Below are 24,933 nucleotides of genomic sequence, written 5' to 3'. Positions count from 1 at the left end.
AGTTATCGGCATATATAACTGAGTATCATCTGCATAGCAGTGAAAGGTAATCCCCAAACGCCTCTTGCCTCATCAATCTTATCTATTCTCTGCTTCCCTCATCCATGGCATTGTTCTGCAATGCAAGCTTTAACACATAAAACGTCAATACACTGAGTGTAAAATGCTATCACAGCAAACTTGTACAGCAGTAATAAAATGGCAATCTATTAGTCGCAATCAATTATTAAGATGGTAATTATAATGATAAATATAAATGACAGACCTTTAACAACATTAACTTTTATATCATTTTTATAAATTGTGCTCAATGTATTTATCTAAGAAAGCATCACATGTAATGGAATTTTGAAACAAAATTAGTAAACCATCAAGAATAATGTTACTTATATGTATATACGTATATGTTTGCCATCCACTGAATGAGGCACAACAAAAAAATGTATTTACTTTTCAACGCCACGCTAAAAATTAAATGATTGTAATTCTACAAATGACCTGTGGAGGGAAGCAAAGCATCATTTCTGTCACCAGCCTGCTGCAGAGTCGCCCACAGAAGAAGAACAATAATATCATGCACTTGAGTTTGTTTTAGTTTGTGATCACGTCACTGATTAAATCAGATTTTTTTTTGGAATATCATCTGCTGCTACACTAGGAATAAACCACATGGCGACTTCTGTCAGTACACAGCGGGGCCAGGTAGGTAGTGATTCTGGACTTGTTCGTCTGAATCTCAAGGCGTGACTAAATCAATGTGTAAATTGTTTGAGGTAGCTGAGGTAGTTACAGTGGTCAAACTAGCTGTCTGACATGATTGCCTAAGTAACTACATTTCGTTCATTCGTATCACTGACTAAAACTACCACGAGTGAAGACTTGTGGAACGGCGGCTAACCGTTTAGCTAGCCGTGTCGCTATAATTATTTGCCAGTTTCCCTGAACGTCACGTGACCACCGAAGGCCCAAGGAAGCGTCAGCGACTTGATCAAAAAGATTAAAAATATCTCCAAAAACCACATTGGAAATCAGTGTAACTCATATTTTATAACTGATGTTCAATAAAACGACAAATGTTGTAGAATGGCGTGTTTCATTTTACATTAAGTCACTTGATGTTGCACGTATGCTGCGTTCCTGGCAGTATGTAAAGTCGGAAATGACGAGATCCAACTCAGACGCTCCAGCATCAGAATTTCTGTCATTGCACAGAGTACAACGAAATGGCTGTCGCGGTGACAACTAAACAAAAACAAAATTGGTGTGTGTGTGTATGTGTATATATATATATATATATATATATATATATATATATATATATATATGTATATATGTGTGTGTGTGTGTGTGTGTGTATGTTGCAAAGGGCATGAGATAATGCATGCAGTTATTTACATTTAGTCAGGATACAGCAGTGGAATTGTACATGACACACATGTAGCTGTGTTGTCATGTTGATGGTGACCTAGTACTTGGTGTTCAGTGGATTGAAGGTATGTGTCTGTGTAGATTCAGTCATCCAGGTCATGGTAGCTATGAAGGTTGAGTTACGTCAGGTGGTCTTATTTAGTTCCTTGAAGAAGTTTCACTCTTCATCCAGAAAAGCTTAGTAACACCCCATTTAGACAGAGTCAACGACTGAAAAATGGGCTCTGCTTGCCATCACTCTCACTGCCTCTCAATGGGGTTGCACGCTGGTCACAGTGGGGTCTCCATGGTCAGAACAAAGAACCCTCCTTGTTGCCGTCATTCTCCAACAGGTGTACAAGTGTATTGAACTGTTTACAACACTCGCGGCAGTTGTTCGACCACTTAAAAGGTACATGGGTCTCATAATCGGTCTCGTTAATTCTCACAGGTCCCAACCTGCTCGTATTGGTTGTGATAGACTTTCAGTTGACTCTGCATGGGGTTGCGTCACCAATCGCAGATATTAACATATATTTCACTCACACAATTGAATCGCAATGCAAGCTTGGTGTAGATGCAAATAACAGATCAAACTGGAGACCAGCCAGGTCTTGTGAGAGTTGACATGTCATGGTCTTGTAGGTCTTGTATGGATCTCAGTCCGGTGTAAATGGAGTGTAAATTCTGTTCATCAGACTTGAACATGTGGTCTGCTTGGATTTTTTCAGGGTGGGGTGCTCAGGGATTTTGCGGAAATTGAGTGTTCCTATTTAACAGACTTCAACTACATGCCAGTGTTGCAGTTTATGCAGTATCTACATGACCATCTGTGATATTTTCCATCTTGTTCACCCACAGCAAGCAGCTGTCATGTTATTTGCATGTAAAGACAAAAAAGTGTTAAGAAATTACGGTGGGCAGCCTATTGGTTTTTTTTTTTATAGCTGATCAAGTGAGTGCACACTGTTTGGAGTGCGGTAATTCTTGGGTTTTCCTCATTTACCATCGTCTTGAACACCGTGGCAGTGCAATGAGACTATCAAGCAGTAAGGTTCGATGGTCTGGTCTCAGATGAAGCCCGAGAAAAAGTTGCCGTTCCTTGACTGGCCACGTGAGGCTGGCTCCAAAAGCAAGCAGGCTCCCATTCAAGCCCCGTGTTAAAATATCCAGCTGTAGAGTAGAAATAAACATGTCAAATCAGCCAGTTAGAAACAAAATTCCCAGGTCACCTCTCAGCCCTGGTCTGCAAATATAATATGTTGTTTCTATTACAAAATTATGGCAAAATGCCAATTATTAGGTGTCTGTCTTGAAAACTTTTACAATTACAATTCACAAAAATTATATCAATTTTTGTGAATTTTACACATTTTGCGGAAACAGTGTTTTCTGCCAACTTTGAATGTCAATAACTAGACTTCTTCTAATATTACAGCATTGAAACTGTACATCCTAGGCCAAATTTCTGTGTAGAGTTGGAAAATTTAGTCAGTTGTGGTGTTTCTGGTATGATCTGCCATCTATAAAGGCCTCAGTATGGTAGCAAACCCATAATTTGACTTGTCTGTCATATTTCTGATAGGAAATGGTGTTTGAGGGTTATAAATTTCCAAATTTTCTTGGGGAGATACCCCCAGACCCTCCTACAATACTTGCGCCTGCAATGGTTGTCGTGCGGCTATGCCCTCCTAAGTTCCTCCCTATGTTGTGAAAAATTATTATGCAAACTTGACATTATCCCCATGTTATAATTTTATGTGTTTGAATTTTCTTGTTAAACACCTTGAAGTCCCAAAATTCTCCTGCTATAAAAATAATTTAGGCCTGACACAGCATCCTATGATGAATTTCTTAAATTTATCGTAGGATACCATGCCATACCATACCAACTTTATTTACGTATAAAGCACTAACCAGTGCTGACACAAAGTACTGGACACTAAAACAGCCATTAAAACACATTTAAATAAATAAGAAATACAGTTTAAAAACTAAGTCTACCAATAACTGTCCTGCATACATTATCTATTTTTATTTCATTATAAAATATTTTGTTTTGTTATTTCTGTTTAGTAACTTTCCATTTATTTCAGATTTTTTTTTTTTTAAATGTGTACTTTAAAAAATAGGAGTGCTGGTAATTCTGTTATAACAAAAATTCACACAAGATAACACAAAATGTCATATACCTTTATAGCTATGTGACTGTATTTTTCTTTTGCACTATGTCAGAAAACAGTGATTTATTGATTTTATTGTTGGTATTGTTCATTTTTATAAATACCTCATGATTTATTTTTTTTACATTTTTGTCCCCATGGTACTGAGTCCTTTAAAGTGTAGGTGACATGATGTGTAATATTTTTTTTGAGTATTTAAGATTGAAATTAATCCTTCCCTGGTGCGCAGTTACTGATGAAATAAATATTCGGATTTTGAACTTTGCGCCGCTAAAAAACAGGAACTTCCTGGCAAGTCCCGACATTGTAGAAGGAGGAGGAAGTGACATTAGCACGAGAACCATCATCTTAATAGCCCCATTAATTTATGGATTTTTACAGGCTACTGACAGCCACGTTTCCACCGAGTGGTTCGGGTTGGAGCTGCCCCGTGTTTTCAGTGAGAAGGGTTAATTCTCGCCGGCAGAATCCTTTTGATTGGCAAGTGGAAACACTTAGATTGACGAACATGCACGCACAGTGTCCATGGCTTCTCCACTCGACACGGAGGCAAAACTGAGTATTTTCAGATTATTTTATTTTATTGTTTTGTGACTAATGGCATCATTTTGTCATGTGAGACGTTATGAAAAGATGAGGGACTCTGTGAGTCCTTTAACTTGCACTGCAAAGCAGCTCATTAAGAGCAGAGACTCGATCCATCAGCTGCAGTCTCTGCTCTTAATGAGCTGCTTTCCAATAATAAACCAGCGCTATAACCTGGCACCAAGTGCCGTGCGACAAATGGACTTTTCTTCAACCTAGACAGAAGGAATTAAAATACGAGGTCTATTAGAAAAGAAACCGACCATGGCGGCGCCACAGAAAAACACCTCCCAAACTTGTCCTGTAATGCTTCCAACGGAGGTGTTTTTCTGTGGCGCCGCGCGATGAGCGGCTGGGTGCCGACGCGCGAATCCGTCCGCACGTCTTTCATTACAGAATCTCCTTTAACAGTAGAATGTCCGGATAAACTGCTGATCCCGACCTCTTCTGAAACTTCTCTGTTATCTCACGACGTCCTGGGTCAACAGAGGCTTAAATTTGTAAGTTTTCAGCTCGAAACAGGCTGACGACGGCGGCTCGGGGCGCGGCACGCCAGCCGACTCCATGGGCTGTCCTTAAAGCGACAGTAACGCTCCATAATCTCTCATCAGCCGTTAAAATTTTCACAGAAAACTGTCTGAATTTCTCGAATGGTGTCCACTTGGATGTGCCTTACAGTTTCAGAAAAAATTTTGATCAAGCAAAGCGCCAGTCTCTCAGGAAGAAGTCAGACAAAGGAATTCCGACGAGGGGGGTGGACCAGTGCTCACTCAAAGCCTGCCCACAGGCGAATGACGCAACCAACTTGTCTGACGCAATCACACTTGTTTCAAATCCATATAGTTTTTGAAAAAATAAAAAGCTCGGTTTCTTTTCTAATAGACCTCGTATTTTCAGATGTCCTTTTGTAAAGATGGGTAAGTTTTCAGATGATATCACTGAAATGGACAGGTAAGACTGTATTATTTATTCCTTGTGTGAATGGTTTTAATATTTAATAATAATGTGTTACGCTACTAACGTACAGTACATTAACTGTATTCAAGAAGGAAACAATATTTATTTTAAAAATAACTGATATTTTCAGTCCCTCGTGTCATTTTTCAGATTTGAAATGTATGTACCTTTTTCTACGAAAAAAAAATCCACACTTCCTCATCACTTTTTTTTCCTTATGTCAAGGTCAGTAAAACAAACTTTTAAAAAAATATTTACGAGTCGATTGTGACCACAGAGCTGGGGGAAAAAAGTTTATCATCTCCTATATGCTGAAATTGTCCTGCATTATTTATTTATTTTATAATCACCATGCTGTGTTCTGAACTCTGCCAATATTGTCAATGTTGTCAGACTGAAGGTTTTCCTCCAAGATTTCTTCTCCCTCATTGTGGTCTAAATAAGCCTCAAAACCATAATGGGGCTTTCACACTGGAGGCATCAGTTGCAGCAGAGGTGTCGTGAATCGGTCTAAAAAGCATTATTTTCAAAGAGACGCGTCACTTTTTTTGATGCAGCAGTAGCATTGCATCAAAAACCGAGCTAAAGCGACGCTTCTTCCAGGAGCGCGCATTGCCACGTGTCAACAGGCTGCCACAGTCTTGTTCAACCCAGTCCAACTTTTGCCGCTCTGACCTGTGACGTAGCTTTGTGCTGTCCAATAGGGCTCAGGCCAAAACAGACTACAATGGCAGAAACCACTGATCTGTATAAAACACTGTTATATGAGGTCTATTAGATAGTAAACCGACCCTTTTATTTTTTTTTTTAAATATATGGATTTGAATGACGTGCGATTACACCAATCATGCTTGAACCCTCGTGCACATGCGTGAGTTTTTTCACGCGTGTTGGTGACGTCATTTCCCTGTGGGCAGGCCTTGAGTGAGATGTGGTCCCGCCCTCTCGGCTGAATTCCTGTGTTTCACACGTTGCTGGAGACGGCGCGCGTTGCTTTATCAAAAAATTTTTCTGGACCTGTGAGGAATATCCGAGTGGACACTATTCGAGAAATTAAGCTGGATTTCGGTGAAAAGTTTAACGGCTGATAAGAGATTATGGGGTGTTTCTGTCGCTGTAAGGACTTCCCACAGAGCGGGATGTCGTGCAGCGCTTTCAGGCGCCGTCGTCGGCCTGTTTCGACCTGAAAACATCCTAATTTAAGGCTTAATTCACCCAGGACATCGTGAGAGAACAGAGAAGATTCAGAAGAGGCCAGCATGAGGACTTTATGTGGACATTCCACTGTTTAAGGACATTTTTTAATGAAAGACGTGCGCGCAAATTTGCCGAGTCGTTTCCGTGACGACTCGGCAAATCTGTGTGCGCCGTGACAGGAAAAACACCACCGTGTTGAAAACCATTTGTAAAATTCAGGCGGCTTTTGATGGCTTTCAACAAGTGAGTAACTGAGAAATTGTTTAACAGCTTGGGCATGTTCCAACTTGCCCGTTAAGGTTTCCAACGGAGGTGTTTTTCCTGTTGCGACCCCCCGCGGTCGGGTCCGGCCCGACATGCGACTCTGCCCGCACGTTCTTTCATTACAAAATGTCCATTAACAATGGAATGTCCGAATAAACTCCTCATGCCGAGGGTGGGCGACTCCTCACTCAAAGACTGCCCACAGGTGAATGACGTAACCGACAGGCGTGAAAAAACTCTCGCATGCCCACGAGGGTTCAAGCATGTCTGTAATCACACGTGATTCAAATCCATATGGTTTTTGAAAAAAATAATAAGGTCGGATACTTTTCTAATAGACCTCGTATACAGATCAGTGGCAGAAACATGTGACAGAACTGCTTTTATACACAGCAGATTTCTGGAGAAAATCCTTGCAATTTTTTTTTTACCTCAAAATTAATTTCTGATTACTCTAAAAAAAAGTTTAGAACACTTGTAATTAAAATAAAGAGATTTTTTTAGTAACTTATCTGTTATTTCAGATTAAACAATTTCTTTTTTAACACAAGGAACCTTGGACATTTATTTTTAGACAAATAAAATAGCATGGAAATGTGTACATTTTTAAGTCTCGTGTATCATTTCAACCAGAAAAAGACACTGTAAAGAAATACAATGTTTATTATAAATGCAACAGGAGATAATTTAACAATGACTTCAGTGTGATTGTTTATGCGACATAAACCTCATGATGAAATCAGTTTTTAATTTAGTAATTTCAACATTTAATTACGTCCTCGTTGACTATGTGATTGCTTTGAATGTTGCAAGAAGGACATAGCAATTTCTAAAATATTAGACATGTTTAATGATCCATTCATTTAATGTTAAAATATAAAATGAGACAACTTTTTGAAAATAATAAATAGTTGCTTTTTTTTTTAGAAGCAGGTGTTGGTTTGCTGGACTCTCAGGACATTTAACCAGATGAAGGTCTCCTCTGCAGTTTTGTCCTCTGGTGGAGTTTTGAAAAACACTTTTTCTCCCATTTTGAAGAACAAAAGTCTGACTGGACTTCAGGTTTTGGTGTTCAGCTCATCAAGTTTTTGATGTGCGTTTGCAAAAAATATAAAACACTAAACAGTTAAGAATAATAAAACAAAATAAAAAAAGAACCCCCCCCCCCCAAAAAAAAAAAGTTATTTAAAGTTGACGTTTTTATGGTCTCAGATTGAACAAAAAGGATTCAGCATTATTTGATTTAAAAAAAAAAAAAAAAAAAAAAAGAATTACAAGTTAATACATTCACTCAGCTCAACAAGCTAAGGTAACGTTAGCCGAACATTAAACCTTCAGAAGTGCACGTCACAATTTATTTTAAAATTAAAACCCCAGCTCCTCCGTGCGGGTCCTCCCGCTGTCGTGGTTCAATCGATATCCCACCAAGTCGTTGGTCCTCCCTCAGCTCATTGTCACTCTGAAAAGTAGCTGAAAAAAGCTTCTCCCAGCAGGGTGATGGGAGAATCGTTTTACTGCTGTTTTTTTTTTTTTTTTTTTAAGCTTTTCGTGGTTTTACAGAGCTAAATCCAAGATGGCGATCGCTCAGCCTTTTTATGGTTGTGGAAACAGCCTGAGTGTGACGTAGCAATCTCAGCCCCCCCCTTGTGGCTTCTGAAACGACGTGTCTGACGTCACTGACGCCTTGGGAGGCGTTGACGCCTGGGGCTGCCGCCTCCGCTGTGAAAGCCCCATAAGGCTGTGTCCCCCGCTGCTTCAGAAAAACCTTCAGACTGGACTTTTAAAAAAAAAAAAAAAAAAAAAAAAGCTCCACACTAGAAAAAAATAGTCTGAAAACAGCTAGACATCTGCTGTGTTTACAATTGATTTGGGCCTGAATCAGCAGGTACTGTTCTGGTGATGAAGTAGCAACAATATGGCTGCGGCTGAGGGCTGAAATAGAGCGCGGGCTTCAGACAGCTGTTGTTTATCCTGCACCTGCGCACTTATCGACTTTTATTGTTCAGGATTTTTAAAAATATCAACATGTCATCATTTTTAGTGATTATTTGTGCACATTTTTTGATGTCACCTACACTTTAAGGGCTTCTGTTTCAGATAGCATGCTTGGTTGCTTGGTAAAGCACTTGTGTGTGTGTGTGTGTGTGTGTGTGTGTGTGTGTGTGTGTGTGTGTGTGTGTGTGTGTGTGTGTGTGTTTCTATCATTTATCACATAGTAGGCATATTTATGCAGTAACCATTCTTATTACTAATATGGGAGATTGCCTGAAAATGACCTATTTTTTGTGTGTTCTAATTTGGCCATGTGAGCAGTTAGTCATTGTTTTCATATTTTTTTGCCATGTGTTCTTATTTATCTGCAGATGATTTGAAATAAAGATGAGCTGTCAGCCATTTTTTTGTCATACATGTTGTTGTCCATTCGGCTGCTCCCGTTTTTGTGTTTGGGGTCATAGCCGACCAAAATACAAGTGCTACATAGTTCGGTGTTTCAGATTTGTCACAGAAGATTTATTTTAATAAGAGGAACATTGTAGCCTTTCATAAATTTAAAGCATAAAGAGTCATGATGAACATGTTTTTTTTTTTTTTTTTTTTTTTCCCAGATTAGACTTTTTTTAACACAAGTTAATCTCGAGATACATAAGAACATGTGGAACCCAAAATAACATGTTTGTTGTCATGATTGCTTCGTCACTGCTTTTATCTTGCTTCAGGTGTATGTTGGGGAGCTTCCACAGGACTTCCTCCGAATTACACCCACCCAGCAACAGCAGCAGGTTCAGCTGGACGCTCAGGCTGCCAGGCAGCTGCAGTATGGAGGCTCACTTGGCACCGTGGGCCGTCTCAGCATCACTGTGGTGCAGGTAAACACGAGTACAGGTTGTTTACTGCTCTTCTTTGAGGGAGGAGTTGTTTTTTTTTTGTTTTTTTTCCTGTCACAAGTGTGATTGTGAACAAAGTGTGTTCTGCCATTACATCATGTCCAAAGTGCACACAAACATTCTGTTCATCAACTTCTTCAGTGGGTTTGACCTTGTTGTAATCATTGTGACCGAGGCCGAACAGTCATCTGTTCACAAACATTGTTTGTAGTGAACCATGTGGTCACATTCGTGCAGGTGCACACATGCTCACCTGGAAAGTGAGGATGTTCAGACTGATAAACTTTATTGTTTTTGTGCAAATATTTGCTCATTTTGAAATAGGGCTACCACAACTAGTCGAGTAGTCACGACAACGTTGACTAATGAAACCGTCTACAACTAATTTAGTAGTCGACGAGTTGTTTATTTTATTTAAGTCTTTGTTTTTCCTCTCAATTCACGAGATGTTACATTCTGCTGAGAACCATCAGTGCACGTGACACAGCGAGTGCAGAGCAGAGAGAGAGGATTTTAACCTGAGTGAACATGTAAAAAAAAAACGAAAACGCGGAACTGCCTTTACTTTTCTCTGCTCTTTCTCTACTGGTATTTTTCTAATGGCACCGTCCTGTTCACACCATGTGCGCGTCGTATACTGAATTTATGAGATCACGAGATGAATAAACGGTCAATTATCCTTAAAAAATCCTTAAAAAAGAATATATAAATGAACTGAGGAAAAATTACGCATTCACGGGTTAAAAAACCCTGCTGTGGAGAAGGTGCAGTGATGTTCACAGCCACAGATCACAAAAACCAGGTGAGAACGCTGAACTTTAACAGCTGTTATTTTCCAAAGGTATATATTTGTTCAATCTTAAGCTTAATGTAGTGTTCAAGCACAAAACATGACTGATGAGGAGAAAAAAAATGACTTTTAAAAATGACTTCATCACACTAAAATGAACTGGAGTCAGAATAAAATACAAGCTGCTGATTTTTGTTATTTTTCAAAGTTATTATAAGCTGCAGCTATATGTTTTATTAATTTCAAAGTGAGTTACGTCTTATTTTATTCTGATTTATTTATACAAAAAATATGGGGAGTCAAATCAGCCTGCATTGTTCTGTTCAGTTTATATCAAAGTTTTCCTGCACATGTCTGTGTATTTTTTTTTCCTTCTTTATAAGAGTTTGGTGTTTGCATTTGCTCCACAAAGGTTTAAAACACAATTAAATGTTCACACTTTTCTTCATAGCAGTTCTGTAATTTCAGAAATGCAACAGAAACAACCACAAATCAGAAAAAGTAAAATGAAGCTAAAAATAAAAATGTTGCACTATTCCCAGTTTCTCCACTCACAGACGTCAAAAGTTCTTCCCAGAGTTGTCTTGGTGGCATGGACATTTAGTTTTTGAGAACTGCCTACCTGACACAGATTTACTATAAAGTATCACACTGTTTGTATTTCTGAATGATTGATGTAAATGAAGTCTAAGAAATAGTCACTGACTTGGAAATGTTCATGTTTTCATCCAGACGTTTCTCGGAAAATGCTGCAGGTCTTAATTTAGGAAATTATGATCCGACTAGTCGACTAATCGCAAAAATAATCGTTGACTAGTCGACTATCAAAATACTCGTTTGTGGCAGCCCTATTTTGAAATGGATGCCTGCAACACGTTTCAAAAAAGCTTGGACAGTGGTATGTTTACCACTGTGTTACATCACCTTTCCTTCTAACAACACTCAATAAGCGTTTGGGAACTGAGGACACTACTTGCTTTGTACGTGGAATTCTTTCCCATTCTTGCTTGATGTACGACTTCAGTTGTTCAACAGTCCATCTTTGCTTGTGAATGGCTGAGACTTTTGGGGATGCTCCTTTTATACCCAATCATGACACTCACAATTAGCGTCCTCAGGTCCCAAACGCTTATTGTGTTGTTAGAAGGAAAGGTGATGTAACACAGTGGTAAACATACCACTGTCCCAGCTTTTTTGAAACGTGTTGCAGGCATCCATTTTAAAATGAGCAAATATTTGCACAAAAACAATAAAGTCTATCAGTTTGAACATTAAATATCTTGTCTTTGTGGTGTATTCAATTGAATATAGGTTGAAGAGGATTTGCAAATCATTGTATTCTGTTTTTATTTACATTTCACACAATGTCCCAACTTAATTGGGGTTGTAGTTGCTAGTTTGTTTGTAGATTCAGTTTAAGAATAGAGAGTATGATTAGTACATAAATTATATAATGAAAACTTTATTGGACCATAGGGAGAAAATTGCAAACTACCCAGCTTTACACAGTCTGAAATGTATATGAATAAATTAAACTTTGTTTGACATTTTCCAGCTGCAACATTAAAGCGATGAACACATGACTGCATCAATAATATCATTCCAGTTACATATTCTCAAAAGGGCTGGTCTACAGAACAAGTACTTTTAGTTTTGGCTCTTCATGTATACTTTGATGCTAATACTTTTGAACACTTAAGTGACTTTCAGTGCAGTACTTGTACTTCAGTACTTCATTGTGGTATGAAGTACTACTTGAGTAAAAGTAGTACTTCAAAGAAGCAGCTTGTGATACACCTCATGATGCAGATCACATTGCAGAGGTTTTAATACAGTGGCCTTAAGGTGTGATTTTTAAAGAATTTGTTTCAGTTTTGCAAACATCCCCTGATGTACTAACTTGGACACATCATCAGTGTTATTTCCTGGAGTCACTGGGTGTTTCGGGTCTCACAACAGACACCCTTGTCCAGGCGATCCAACCGGGGCTGATCAAACCCTGGCCTGTGTCCAAGTGGCATTCTACTCCAGAGCCATCTGAACGCTTTCTCCGCAGCCTCTGCGTTGCTGTTAATGGCTCTCTTTTGATTGGCACCTGTTATACCTAGTGTGCCGTAGGTCTTGCAAAGGGAGTGGCTGGCAAATCCCAGGCTCACCACCTACAGTGGCATGCATCTGGTCCTCCAGCCATTCCTTCGACAGTCCTCCACCAGCTCCTGGTACTTCTCCCTCTTTCTCTCCTGTGCCTCCTCCATCCTATCTTCCCATGGAACTGTTAACTCGAGCATGGCCAGTTGCCTTGTAGCCCCAGAGACCAGAATGATGTCTGGTCTCAATTTGGACTGGGTGATATGTGGTGGTATTTTCAGCTGCCTCTCCAGGTCCACTGTCATCACCCAGTCTCGGGCCGTGGAGAGCAACCCAGCCGAGCAGTTCTTTGGTGCTTTCTCTGGCTTCTGTCCTTCCTTTACGAACTGGATGGCTTTGGCTGTAGCTTGGGTGCACCGGCTGTCCTTAATCCCCTTGCTGATTGCCTCAGCTATGGATTTGAGGACCTGATTGTGCCTCCATCGATAGCGGCCCTCTCTCAGCACCTTGGAGCAGCTGCTCAAGATGTGCTCCAATGTCCCCGTCTTGGAACATAGGGTGCATGCAGGTGTCTCCATTTTGCCCCAGGTGTACAGGTTAGATGGGCTCGGGAGGACATCATAAACCCCTTGGATTAAGAACTTGATCCTCTGGGGGTTCCACTGCCAGATGTCCTTCCAGGTGATGTGTTGCTCCATCGCCTGCTCCCACTTCATCTAGGCTCCTTGCTGCTTCATGGCCACTGCTTTGCTGTTTCGCTCTTCCTCCACTGAAGCTCGCACCTCCTCCTGCACCAGCCTCTGCCTCTCCCTCCCATTGGCAGACTCGTACCGGGTTGATGTTGACATCCCAAGTCCCACTCTGCCTTGTGCCACTGTACCGAGGATGGCCTTGTGCTTCAGTCGAGATTCTGCCTGCTGGACTGCATCGGCTGCCCTCCACTTCCTCCCTGTCCTCACCACAATTCCTGCCCCGGACACTTTGGTGTCCCTGGATCCTGCGTACTGCAGGTATTCCCGTGTCCGTGACACGATGAACTCCTCCCTGACCAAGCTAAAAGGAAGCCTGAGCTTGTTGGTGTTCCCGTACAGCCCGATGTTGCTTAAGCTGCGTGGTAGCCCCAGCCATCTGCGAAGATAGCTGCTCACCCTCTGCTCAAAACGTTCCACCACAGTCATGGGAACCTCGTAGATGAGGAGAGGCCAGAGGATTCTTGGGAGGATTCCATGCTGGTACATCCAGGCCTTGAATCTACCCGGGAGCCCAGACTTGTCCACTACTCTCAGCCAACCGTCCAGGTCATCACTGGTTGCCTTGATGGAGTCTCTGTCATTCAGGCTGCAGTTGAAGACCTTCCCCAGGCTCTTCACTGGTTTCTCACTGACCAACGGGATCAGATGCTCTCCCAACCTGAAACGGAATTTGTCTGAGACCTTCCCTTTCCGTAGAACCAGAGACCTGGACTTTGCTGGCTTGAAACACATGCGTGCCCAAGCATGATCCTCTCCAACCCCTGAAGAATCCATCTGGCTCCTGGTACGGTTAATGTCGTCACTGTGAGGTCGTCCATGAAGGCTCTGATGGGCGGTTGCCTTACTCCAGACTTGCTGAGAGGACCTCTGCATTCTTTTTCAGCTCCCTTGGCCAGCATATTCATTGCCAGCGTGAAGAGGGTCACTGATATGGTGCAACCAGTGATTATGCCCACTTCCAGCTGGTGCCAGTTAGATGTCAGCTGGCCAGATGAAACTCTCAAGCTGAACTTGCTATAGTAGTCCAGGATGTTTTCAAATTTTAGTGAAAGTTAAAATATGATTGTCTAAGTTTTATATTGGACCACTATGCTAATCGAAGGTATGTGCATAATATCAAAAGAGCTAATGGCAGTTACAGAAACAAGAAGCAGCTTTAGTTTCTATGCAGCAAAACAAAATCTGCTGTGATTAACTGAGAACAAATTGTTCAACCTTAATACCGTTCTGTTAATTCCCCCGTCACACATAGCCAGAATCATGCAGAATGAATGGCGTCAAAATTATGAATCGGTGCACATCCAGAAAGTGTCGGATTTCAGTTCCAAAACGTTCTGACAGCCGTCTTCGGAAGTCCACACAATTGGTCAAAATTGGCCGACGGCCCCAAGTGTGATGCACATGTTCAAAAACCTCCAGGCGCTGTCAAGATGAGACACCTGTCTGACGGCAGTGTATGTGCAATTTGAATACCATCTGACTGCAATTTACATATTCTGATGGAGGCTAAATGGGATCCGAAATTTTTGAGCGCATACGAGGGAACCTCAGGATAGACCTGGCGCTGCAAAGCTGCTGGTATGACCTGCACGTGTCATGTATAATAATAACCCCCCCACCCCCCGGGAGTGCAGAGGAACTGTTGAAATGTATGTGGCACGCTTCATCATGATAATAATTCATAATTATCATGTACAGTGAATGTGAACAGCGGCTATCAAACCGAAAGCACTGTGCATACGCTGCCGCAAATCTGAACAGGCCATTACACCATGAATAAACATGAATCTCATCTCCAACAGCGGTCCGGCAGTGTTTCACAGCGCGGACGTGGAGCCGAAACTGGCCGCCAGTGGTTAAAATCCTCTCACCCAAAATAAAAAATAATTTACACGTGATACTCCAACCATCGTGGTGTCCAGAGTTGCGTTGTGCTCCTGAAATGAGCAAAAAGGAAGAAAGAAATTAAAGTTTGCTGGAAATGCTCCGTCTGACACAGGGAACAGCATGATCCAATGCAAGCAAGCTTTCAGCGAAGCTGTTCAGTGGTGCATGCTCTTAGTGGCTCATATATGCATAAACACATACGCACACATGGCTGAGTGATAATTGCAGCCCGTGTGTGCGCAGAGCGCATGTGGGCCACACACACGCGCGTTGCGCACTCACGTGCACATGAGGAACACAGTGCTCCAGTCCCATGTTTGCCATCCAGACGTTTGGACATCGGACAGTCTGCAGTGCCTTTTATGGCCGTCTGACGGCAGTCTGTGTCATCTAAACTTTGTCTACATGTGTTTTAGATGCCATCATGCAGGTGTGGGCGAGATACTCCGGCTGCATTCTGACACGGCTGAACACGCTTCTTTTCCTCCCGACTGCGTCGGATTATGGCAATATTTGCTGTGATATGCATGGTTCCTCCACATTCGTACTGCGTGTTACAGGGGCTTGAATGAAGTCTAGTGATGAGGTTGAAGGACACGGGGTACTACTGCCACCAATTGTTTGTTTTTTTTTTCTTAAACTTACGTTTTGTTTTGCGTGCTTTTGCAGGGTTTTTCCGTTTGCTGGTGTTTTCTTCATTTGCAGTGCATTTGGCCTCTAAGGGCCACCGTATTTTAAAGCCAAATGATGCAACCACAGCAAAACAAACCCCAGGATCAGTCACGATACCCAAACTGTGTTTTGTCTGTGTCTCTGCACAGTTATGATGTATCATCATTTAGTATTTGACCAGCTTAATCTTTCAGACCTAACATGAATGCATCAATTTCAGGCAAAACTGTCCTGTGAATGATTTTGATTGACAGCATGCACAGAGAGGCGAGGCTGTTCAGTCCGGTCCGCTGTCGGAGTGTTTGGTCGAGTTGGAGGGAGGAGTGACTCTGTGGCAAATGGCTGTATAGTGAAATACGAGGTCTGTCTAAAAAGTATCGTACCTTTTTATTTTTTTCAAAAACTATATGGATTTGAATCACGTGTGATTACATCAGCCAAGCTTGAACCTTCGTGCGCATGCGTGAGTTTTTTTCACGTCATTTGCCTGTGAGCACGCCTTGTGGGAGGAGTGCTCCACCCCCCTCGTCGGATTTTTTCTTGTGAGAAAATGGCCGAACACTTGGAGCAGCGCTACTGCATTAAATTCTGCCAGAAACTTGGCGACAGCCAGGTGGAAACGATTCAAAAAATCCAAACGGCTTTCGGAGATGAAGCTATGAGCACCACACGGATTAAGGAGTGGTACAACCGGTTTAAAGACGGCCGCGCTCCGGTTGGCCATCAACAAGCGGAAATGACGAGATCATTTCCAAAGTGCACGCTGTGGTTATGCGGGATCGTCGTGTGACTGTCCGAGAAATTGCGGAGGAGGTGGACATTAGCAGGACTTCGGCACATTCCATCGTGACAGAAGATTTGGGCATGAAATGAGTGGCGGCAAAGTTCGTGCCAAAGTTGCTGACGGCGGAGCAAAAGCAACGTCGTGTTGAAGTCTCACAGGACATGCTGGACTCCATTCACACTGATCCCAGCTTTATGGACACCATAATCACCGGTGATGAGTCCTGGGTGTACGGGTACGACCCGGAAACCAAATTTCAGTCGTCACAGTGGAAGCATTCCACGTTGCCAAGACTGAAGAAGGCGCGCCAAGTGCGCAGCAATGTGAAGGTGATGCTGACTGTTTTTTTTTGTTGTTTTTTTTTACTCCTGTGGTGTGGTACACCAGGTGTACGCACCACAGGGTCCTACAATAACAAAGGAGTATTACAGGGATGTCCGCCATCGTCTACGTGATGGTGTGCGGCGCAAGAGACTGGAGTTGTGGGCCACAGGAAATTGGCGCATCCACCACGACAATGCTCCAGCTCATTCCTCTCATTTAATTCAGACTTATTTGACCAAAAACCAGACTCCGGTGGTTCAACAGGCGCCTTATGCGCCTGACATGGCCCCTTGCGACTTCTGGCTCTTCCCAAAACTTAAAATACCATTAAAAGGAACGCGATTTGAGACGAGAGGACATTATGGCTGCAACGACGGCGGAGCTGCACTCCATTCCGAAAGAGGCTTTCTTGAGCTGCCATGAATAAATCAATGTCTGGGAACTACTGAGCTTACTTTCAACACGACCCATTGGACCAGTCAGACACGTGACGCGCAAGTCTGGATCCATTTCAACGGGGGATTGGGATGTGCCTTCATATGGAACCCCTGAACTCTCTGGTGTTGCTCAAAATATTGTTTTTGTCAAAAGTAGCTCAACTGTTTGGTAACCCACCTGAGTGTGAGGACTCGTTTTTGCATGTTCCCAAAACTGCTCCATCTCATGAATACAAACCTTTAAATAGTTTTAAGTAAATCACTCGATACCTGAAGGTTTAGTTTAACAAAACATGCGTGGTGCTTCAAACCTGTAAAATACGTATCTCTTCTTTGACAATACATTCCATGTCACTATATTTAAACTATGCTTAACCCATTTATGCCCAGATTTTTTTTTTTTTTATAAGCGGAAAAACCTTCATTAGTACCTTTTGAGTTTTTTTTTTTTTGTGTTTGTGTATGAGTAGAAAATGACAGTGATACACTTCGGCAACAGTTGTTGCCAGTGGGGCAAAACGGGTTTTAATAACTGTCATCTGGTTTTATTACAACACATATATTATCATTAATCTAAAGAGTAATATGCAGTAGTTGTATTTTTATAGTAATGACTGTAATCATTTGTTGTGTTAGTATTTTCTCCTATTTTTTCCTGTTATTATTCTTATGGAGTAGGAGCCAGAAAACTAAACTCTAACCCTTTATTACTCTTTCTTGCTGTTAACTCCTTAACTCCTATTGTCGCATATATGCTACAATATTTGACTCAAATATGCAACATACCAAATTGACCAGTATTATTATTATAACAAATTATTACCAAAATACCAAAATTACTATTTATTTTTTGTGCAAAAGTGAAATTATAATCTTAACATTATTTACCATCTACTTAAAGGCAAAAACACACACAAAACAAAAATTTTTTTATATACAGCTATATAAATTCAGGTGTTAAGAGGTAATCTTTTTTCCAGTTGCTCCTGGGTGGTTGTTTTTGTTTGTAAAGGAAGTGTAACCACTGGCGTTACAGCTACAGTGGCAGTATACCATTCAGTCATTAAATACATGTGATATGTTATGATTGGATATATTATTATTGGCCTGACCTCCAGGCCTACAACAGTTCCAGTCCTCAACACTGAATATTTTTTCCCAGCCATCTGTGGTAGGAAACAGATGGAAGTCAGATGATGCCAAACCAGGTGAGTGTGATGGATGGTCAACCAACTGGGAGGCAGAGTCACGCGTGGTGCTCATGGCACCCACCAGCTTGTGACGCGAGTCATTGTACTCATGAAACAAGACCGCTTTCATCACCTTTCCTGACATTTAGTCTTAACTAGCTGCGTCAGTGTACTAGTGTAGTACTCTGGTAAAGGTTGGGCCCTTTGGAAGGCGGTGTCTTTTGCATCACTTTCCATGAAGATGAAAGAACCTTGGTCTTTTTTGGAGGGTCTGAGGACATGTTTTGACTGCATGTAATGGCACTTTGCCTCTGAAGCAAAGTAATCGTCCTGGGACATAATCTTTGCTGAATTAACATTTGCTAAAATTAGCCGGATCTTCTTCATAAACTACAGCTGATGTGATAAATCTGGTGTGATTTCGATCAGCAGTCAGAAGGTGCTCAACCCACTGTATAGAAAACTCTTGCACAATGTTCTCAAATCTCATGGATATTCCAACAGCTATTTGATTACTAGTCTCTTTCGTTGTCCAGGACAACATGGTGAGCACAGTCCTTACCTTGATCTTGGGGCTTACAAGGCATCCAGACCTTGTGTGATCTTCAAGGTGGTGTCTTTAATTAATTTATCTGCCCACTTTTCTAATCTTGTAGAAATTTGGATTAGTTAGTTTTATTTATTTATTTTTTATGTGTTTTCCAGTTTGAACTTTTTAAATTTTCAGTGGTTTTTGTTTTTGTCCAGGCAAAACTTGCGAAAAACTATGGAATGACCCGAATGGATCCTTACTGTCGGATTCGACTGGGCTATGCAGTATACGAGACACCAACTGCTCACAATGGAGCCAAGAACCCACGCTGGAACAAGGTGATACAGTGTACAGTGCCTCCTGGCGTGGATTCCTTCTACCTTGAAATCTTTGATGAGGTAAGAGGGTGAGGTGGGGAAGATCAGATATTGGGTCTGTAAGCCTGAACTGGGCCCCATAGAGCTAAAGCATGAGCCAACTCATGACAGTTTTGTGTTTTCTGATAGTTCAGTTATCAGTTTTGTGTTACATTATTTAAAGCTTGCTCAGGGGCAGTAGAACTTTGTCATCAAACTCTTCCATGTGAATAGACAAATTTAGAAAAGGCTTATCAACTCACTTTCTCTGATTGGCTTTACAATATCAGAAATTTTTGTGTCCCTTTAATAACAAAAAAAACTCAATAGGCAGGAAAATCCCCATTTTCAGAATTACTTGTGAACATGTGGACTTGTCTTAAAAGTGCTAACCTTGAGGGACATTGGGACGTTGGAAGATGATGGAGAGAAAAGAGGCTTTCTGCAGGTTGAGCTGGTGATTCTTGCACCTCTTGTGGCTGTTTCAGCTCCTGGTCACGCTGAATTTAAAGTGCAGATGTCATGTTTAAAATTCAGACTGTACAACTAGCATTAGACAGGTAAATCCTTGCTAATTTTTTTTAACATCCATCCATTTTCTTCTGCTTTATCCGGAGTCGGGTCGCGGGGGCAGCAGCTCAAGCAAAGCCGTCCAGACCTCCCGATCCACACACACCTCTCCCAGCTCCTCCGGGGGAACCCCAAGGCGTTCCCAAGCCAGCCGAGAGATGTAGTCCCTCCAGCGTGTCCTGGGTCTTCCCCGGGGCCTCCTCCCAGTGGGACGTGCCAGGAACAGCTCTCCAGCGAGGCGTCCAGGGGGCATCTGGAAAAGATGCCCGAGCCACCTCAACTGACTCCTTTCGACGTGGAGGAGCAGCGGCTCGACTCTGAGCTCCTCCCGAGTGACCGAGCTCCTCACCCTATCTCTAAGGGAGCGCCCAGCCACCCTGCGGAGGAAACTCATCTCGGCCGCTTGTACTCGCGATCTCGTTCTTTCGGTCATGAGCCAAATCTCATGACCATAGGTGAGGATCGGAACGTAGATCGATCGGTAAATCGAGAGCTTTGCCCCCCTACTCAGCTCTCTCTTCACCACGATGGTCCGATACAGCGACCGCGTCACTGCAGATGCTGCACCGATCCGTCTATCGATCTCACGCTCCATCCGTCCCTCACTCGTGAACAAGACCCCGAAATACTTAAACTCCTCCACTTGAGGCAAGGACACTCCACCGACCTGAAGAGGGCAAAGCACCTTTTTCCGGTCGAGAACCATGGCCTCGGATTTGGAGGTGCTGATTTTCATCCCGGACGCGTCACACTCGGCTGCAAACCGCCCCAGTGCACGCTGAAGGTCCTGATTTGACGAAGCCAAATCAGCTAAAAAATTTTTTTAAACAGTTTTTAGTAATCTGACAAGTGTGTGGTATGTTCTCTTTCTCTTCCCTGGTTTGTTGGTTGATGTCCAGAGGGCATTCTCCATGGATGACAGGATAGCATGGACTCATGTGACTATCCCTGAAAGCCTGAGGGAGGGCAGTGTGGTGGACGAGTGGTTCAGCCTCAGTGGCAGACAGGGAGACGACAAGGAGGGCATGATCAACCTGGTCATGTCTTTTGCTGTAAGTAAATTCTGACAAAGGTGAAAAACAGGAGTTGGGTCTTGCTAATGGGGAGAAAAATTACGTCCTGCTTTCATTTCAGTCTCTTGAGGTGTGTGTGTGTGTGTGTGTGTGTGTGTGTGTGTGTGTGTGTGTGTGTGTGTGTGTGTGTGTGTGTGTGTGTGTGAAAAAAAAACAAAAAAAAAAAAAAAAAAAAAAACACACTGCATCCAAAAAGTATTCACAACACTTCACTTATTCCACATTTTGTTATCTTGTAGCCTTATTCCAAAATGGATGAAATTCTTTTTTTTCCCCTCAAAATTCTACACACAACACCCCATAATGACAGTGTGGAACAAAAAGGTTTTTTGAGATTTTTGCAAATGTATTAAAAATAAAATAACTAAGAAATCACATGTACGTAAGTATTCACAGCCTTTGCCATGAAGCTCAAAATTGAGCTCAGGTGCATCCTGTTTCCACTGATCGTCCTTGAGGTGTTTCTCCAGCTTAATTGGAGTCCATCTGGGTAAATTCAGTTGATTGGACATGATGTGGAAAGGCACACACCTGTCTACATATAAGGTCCCACAGTTGACAGTCAGAGCACAAACCAAGCGTGAGTCAATGGAATTGTCTGTTCAATAGCAAGGATTTGGGCTCAAGGATTGTATAGGTTCTAGCTCTGGTATTAATATCCACCCCGGGGTGTCGTTAAGGAACACAGACAGGATGCTGGAATAACTTTAGGCTCCTTTAATCATCGACATACAGCAGCTCACTACCTTTGCACTGTTGGTGTACATGTGGTCTGTAAAAAGGGAAATAAAATACAGTTAGAAGTGCACTCTATTAAGTGCTGATACAATGGCTTATTATATCTACAGCTACAACATTCACATAGAAGAACTGAATTATAATAAACTACTGTTAACACTTATCACACCTGAACAAAACAAAGACTATACGGCTAGCACTGCACTGGTTGTTACTAGCATTAGCATGTAGCTCCTACTGCTAAATGGTCTCAAATACAACAGAACTAAGAACAAATATTATGAAACAAACATTGTCTTTGGACCTCCGAGACAGGATTATCTCAAGGCACAAATCTGGGGATGGGTACAGAAATATTTCTGCTGCTTTGAAGGTCCCAATGACCACATTGGCCTCCATCATCCGTAAATAGAAGAAGTTCAGATCCACCAGGACTCTTGCTAGAGCTGGATGCCCATCTAAACTGAACGATCAGTAGAGAAGGGCCTTAGTCAGGGAGGTGACCAAGAATCTGATGGTCACTCTCTGGGAGGTCCAGCATTCGTCTGTGGAGAGAGGAGAACCTTCCAGAAGGACAACCATCTCTGCAGCAATCCCAATCCAAAGATGAATGCAGCAATGTACAGAGACATCCTGGATGAAAGTCTGCTCCAGAGAGCTTTTACCTCAGACTGGGGAAACATATTTAGAAATAACCAGTAATTATATGCACCTCAAACAACAATACACAATATGCTTGGATTTATTCATCCAAGCATGTGTGTTGATGTTTGCGGTCTTCATGCAAATTGATATTGTAATTATTTGACCTCTGAAAAAAATCTTTATTCTGTTTTAACTTGGAAATTTTTAAGAGCTGCAGCAAAAAGCTAAAGAAGGTCCCTGGTTTTTCATGAAATGTGTATTGAAGTGATGCCAGTTCTCCTTTATTCTAATAGCTAATATAAAGAAAATGTCAAATTTGTACAAAGAATTATGTTGGGTTGTAATAACAAGTATCCTTCCTGAATCATTGTCCATGTATTGAACCACGATCCTGATTGGATTGTTCCAGAAGGGACAGATGCAGTTCACCACTGGCAACTAATAGCATGCCTTCAGTTCAGGCAACTGCATGTAGGGAAAATATACCCAGAATGCATTGCACCATCGTCTTTTTTTTTTTCTTTTCCTCTTATAGTTGTATGTAAAAGTTTGGGCACCTCGATGATTTCCATGATTTTCCTTTATAAATCACTGGTTGTTTGGATCAGCAATTTCAGTTAAATATATCATATAGCAGACAAACACAGTGATATTTGAGAAGTGAAATGAAGTTTATAGGATTTACAGAAAGTGTGCAATAATTCTTTAAACAAAATTAGGCAGGTGCATAAATTTGGGCACCCCATCAGAAAAAATACATCAATATTTAGTAGATCCTCCTTTTGCAGAAATAACAGCCTCTAAACACTTCCTATAGCTTCCAATGAGAGTCTGGATTCTGGTTGAAGCTATTTTGGACCATTCTTCTTTACAAAACATCTCAGGTTTGTTGGTTTCCAAGCATGGACAGCCCACTTAAAATCACACCACAGATGCTGCCTGTGGTCTTGGAACGATGACTGTTTTCTCATAGCCACGCCTGAATAATTTGTTATATTTTTAAATCATTTTTAGTGTTTTACTGTTAGCTTCTCATGTGTTAGCTCAAAGTCTGTTGCCATGGAGGAGTATGACGATTTCAGAACTGTGAAGGTCCCACAGCTGAAAATTTTTTAATAAATAGTATTATTTTAACAAAAAAACAAAAAAAACACTCAAAATTATCTTATTTCCAACATGCAAACAAACTCGGCAATATTGGTAACAAAACGTATGATCTGACTGGACTCTGGCAGGGACAGGCTCTGTTTGTGCCGCTGTTGTGGACTCTGAACCAGCAAACATCGGTGTGGAGTCTCCAGTGCGATCCACAGCTGTGTCGCACCTCCCGGTTGGTGGAACAGTGTGGCTGCGTGTTCTTGGTTCTTACGGTGCCACAGCATTTGCCGTTTCCAGAGAACTTTGTCCAGCTGATGATCCATTGAAAACATCATAGGGTTTTTTTCTCTCTCGCGTCATGTGACCAGCACAGAGGCACCTCTCAGAACTCATCATGATGACAACTCAGGAAAAAATGACCATAATCTGTTGTGTTAAACGCAGAAAAATCAATGAACACAGTGTGTGTTGATACGTTAATGCTAACTTTCTTTTTTCACACCACAGGTTACAACGGAGGCAGAGCTAAAATGCGTTTGCCTGCAAAACCATGTAAAATCCAGGCAAAAAAAAGTACTGCACAATGTGTTACATCATCTCTAAATTACCGACCTCACCCGTGTACACGTTTTTATCTCATCTGCTCGTAGTTTCTTCCTGTTTTAAAGTCAGATGTTTTTCTCTCTGTGCCTGTTCTTCCAGTCGATGCCAGCAGGAATGATGACACAGCCTGTTGTCCTCATGCCCTCCGTGTACCAGCAGGGTGTTGGATATGTACCCATGCAGGTAGTACCCTCAATCATGCAACATTGTGTGACATTCATAGCATCTTATATATATATATATATATATATTATATATATATATATATATATATATATATATATATTATATATATATATATATATATATATATATATATATATATATATATATATATATATTATATATATATATATATATATATATATGGAAGAAGAGTTTTCTGTAGATGAGCCTGATTTGTGATGGAAGAATGACAGGCTGAGACATCCAACACTGATGTTGATGTTCTTGTCCTCAGGGGTGGCAACGGTGTACAACCAAGGCATGATGCCCATGGCCATGCCAGCAGCCGTGCCAGCTGTGGGCAGCCAGGCGCCGGCGTGCAGTGAGGAGGACCTGAAGGCTCTGCAAGATATGTTTCCTAATCTGGACAAAGAGGTGGTTCGCACTGTGTTGGACGCACAGCAGGGCAACAAGGATGCTGCCATTAACTCCCTGCTGCAGATGGCCGAGGAGCTCTAACCACGTAACGCGCCGCATCGTCCGTCGCTGTTTTTATGTTTCTATGCAGCAGTGGATACAAACATAAAAACATCATTAACACAGAGACTTTCCAGCTTTTCTCGGCCACGTGAGGATAAGCACTCACTGCAGCCGCATTTGTGCATAAACATGCTACACCAGCTAGTAGCGACCAAAATAGCTCCCTTTGCTTGTCTCTCATGCACAGATAATCACAAAAAGACGCTGCAGC

At 41.8% G+C, this 24,933-nt stretch overlaps 1 protein-coding gene across 1 annotated transcript; it reads left to right on the top strand.

The window, feature by feature from the left end:
• The first annotated feature begins 534 nt into the window (after positions 1–534).
• On the top strand, positions 535–24,933 carry tollip (toll interacting protein). Its single transcript, XM_034184290.1, has 6 exons — positions 535–702; positions 9,311–9,460; positions 19,150–19,332; positions 20,760–20,912; positions 24,117–24,196; positions 24,473–24,933. The coding sequence occupies exons 1-6, from the start codon at positions 670–672 to the stop codon at positions 24,699–24,701; spliced, it is 828 nt and encodes a 275-aa protein (XP_034040181.1). The 5' UTR covers positions 535–669; the 3' UTR covers positions 24,702–24,933.

This window comes from Thalassophryne amazonica, chromosome 2 (assembly GCF_902500255.1).
Source record: "Thalassophryne amazonica chromosome 2, fThaAma1.1, whole genome shotgun sequence".
In the NCBI taxonomy this organism is placed as follows: Eukaryota; Metazoa; Chordata; class Actinopteri; order Batrachoidiformes; family Batrachoididae; genus Thalassophryne; species Thalassophryne amazonica.
Note: the sequence above shows the minus strand (reverse complement) of the source record. Positions and strands in the feature narration are given on the sequence as shown.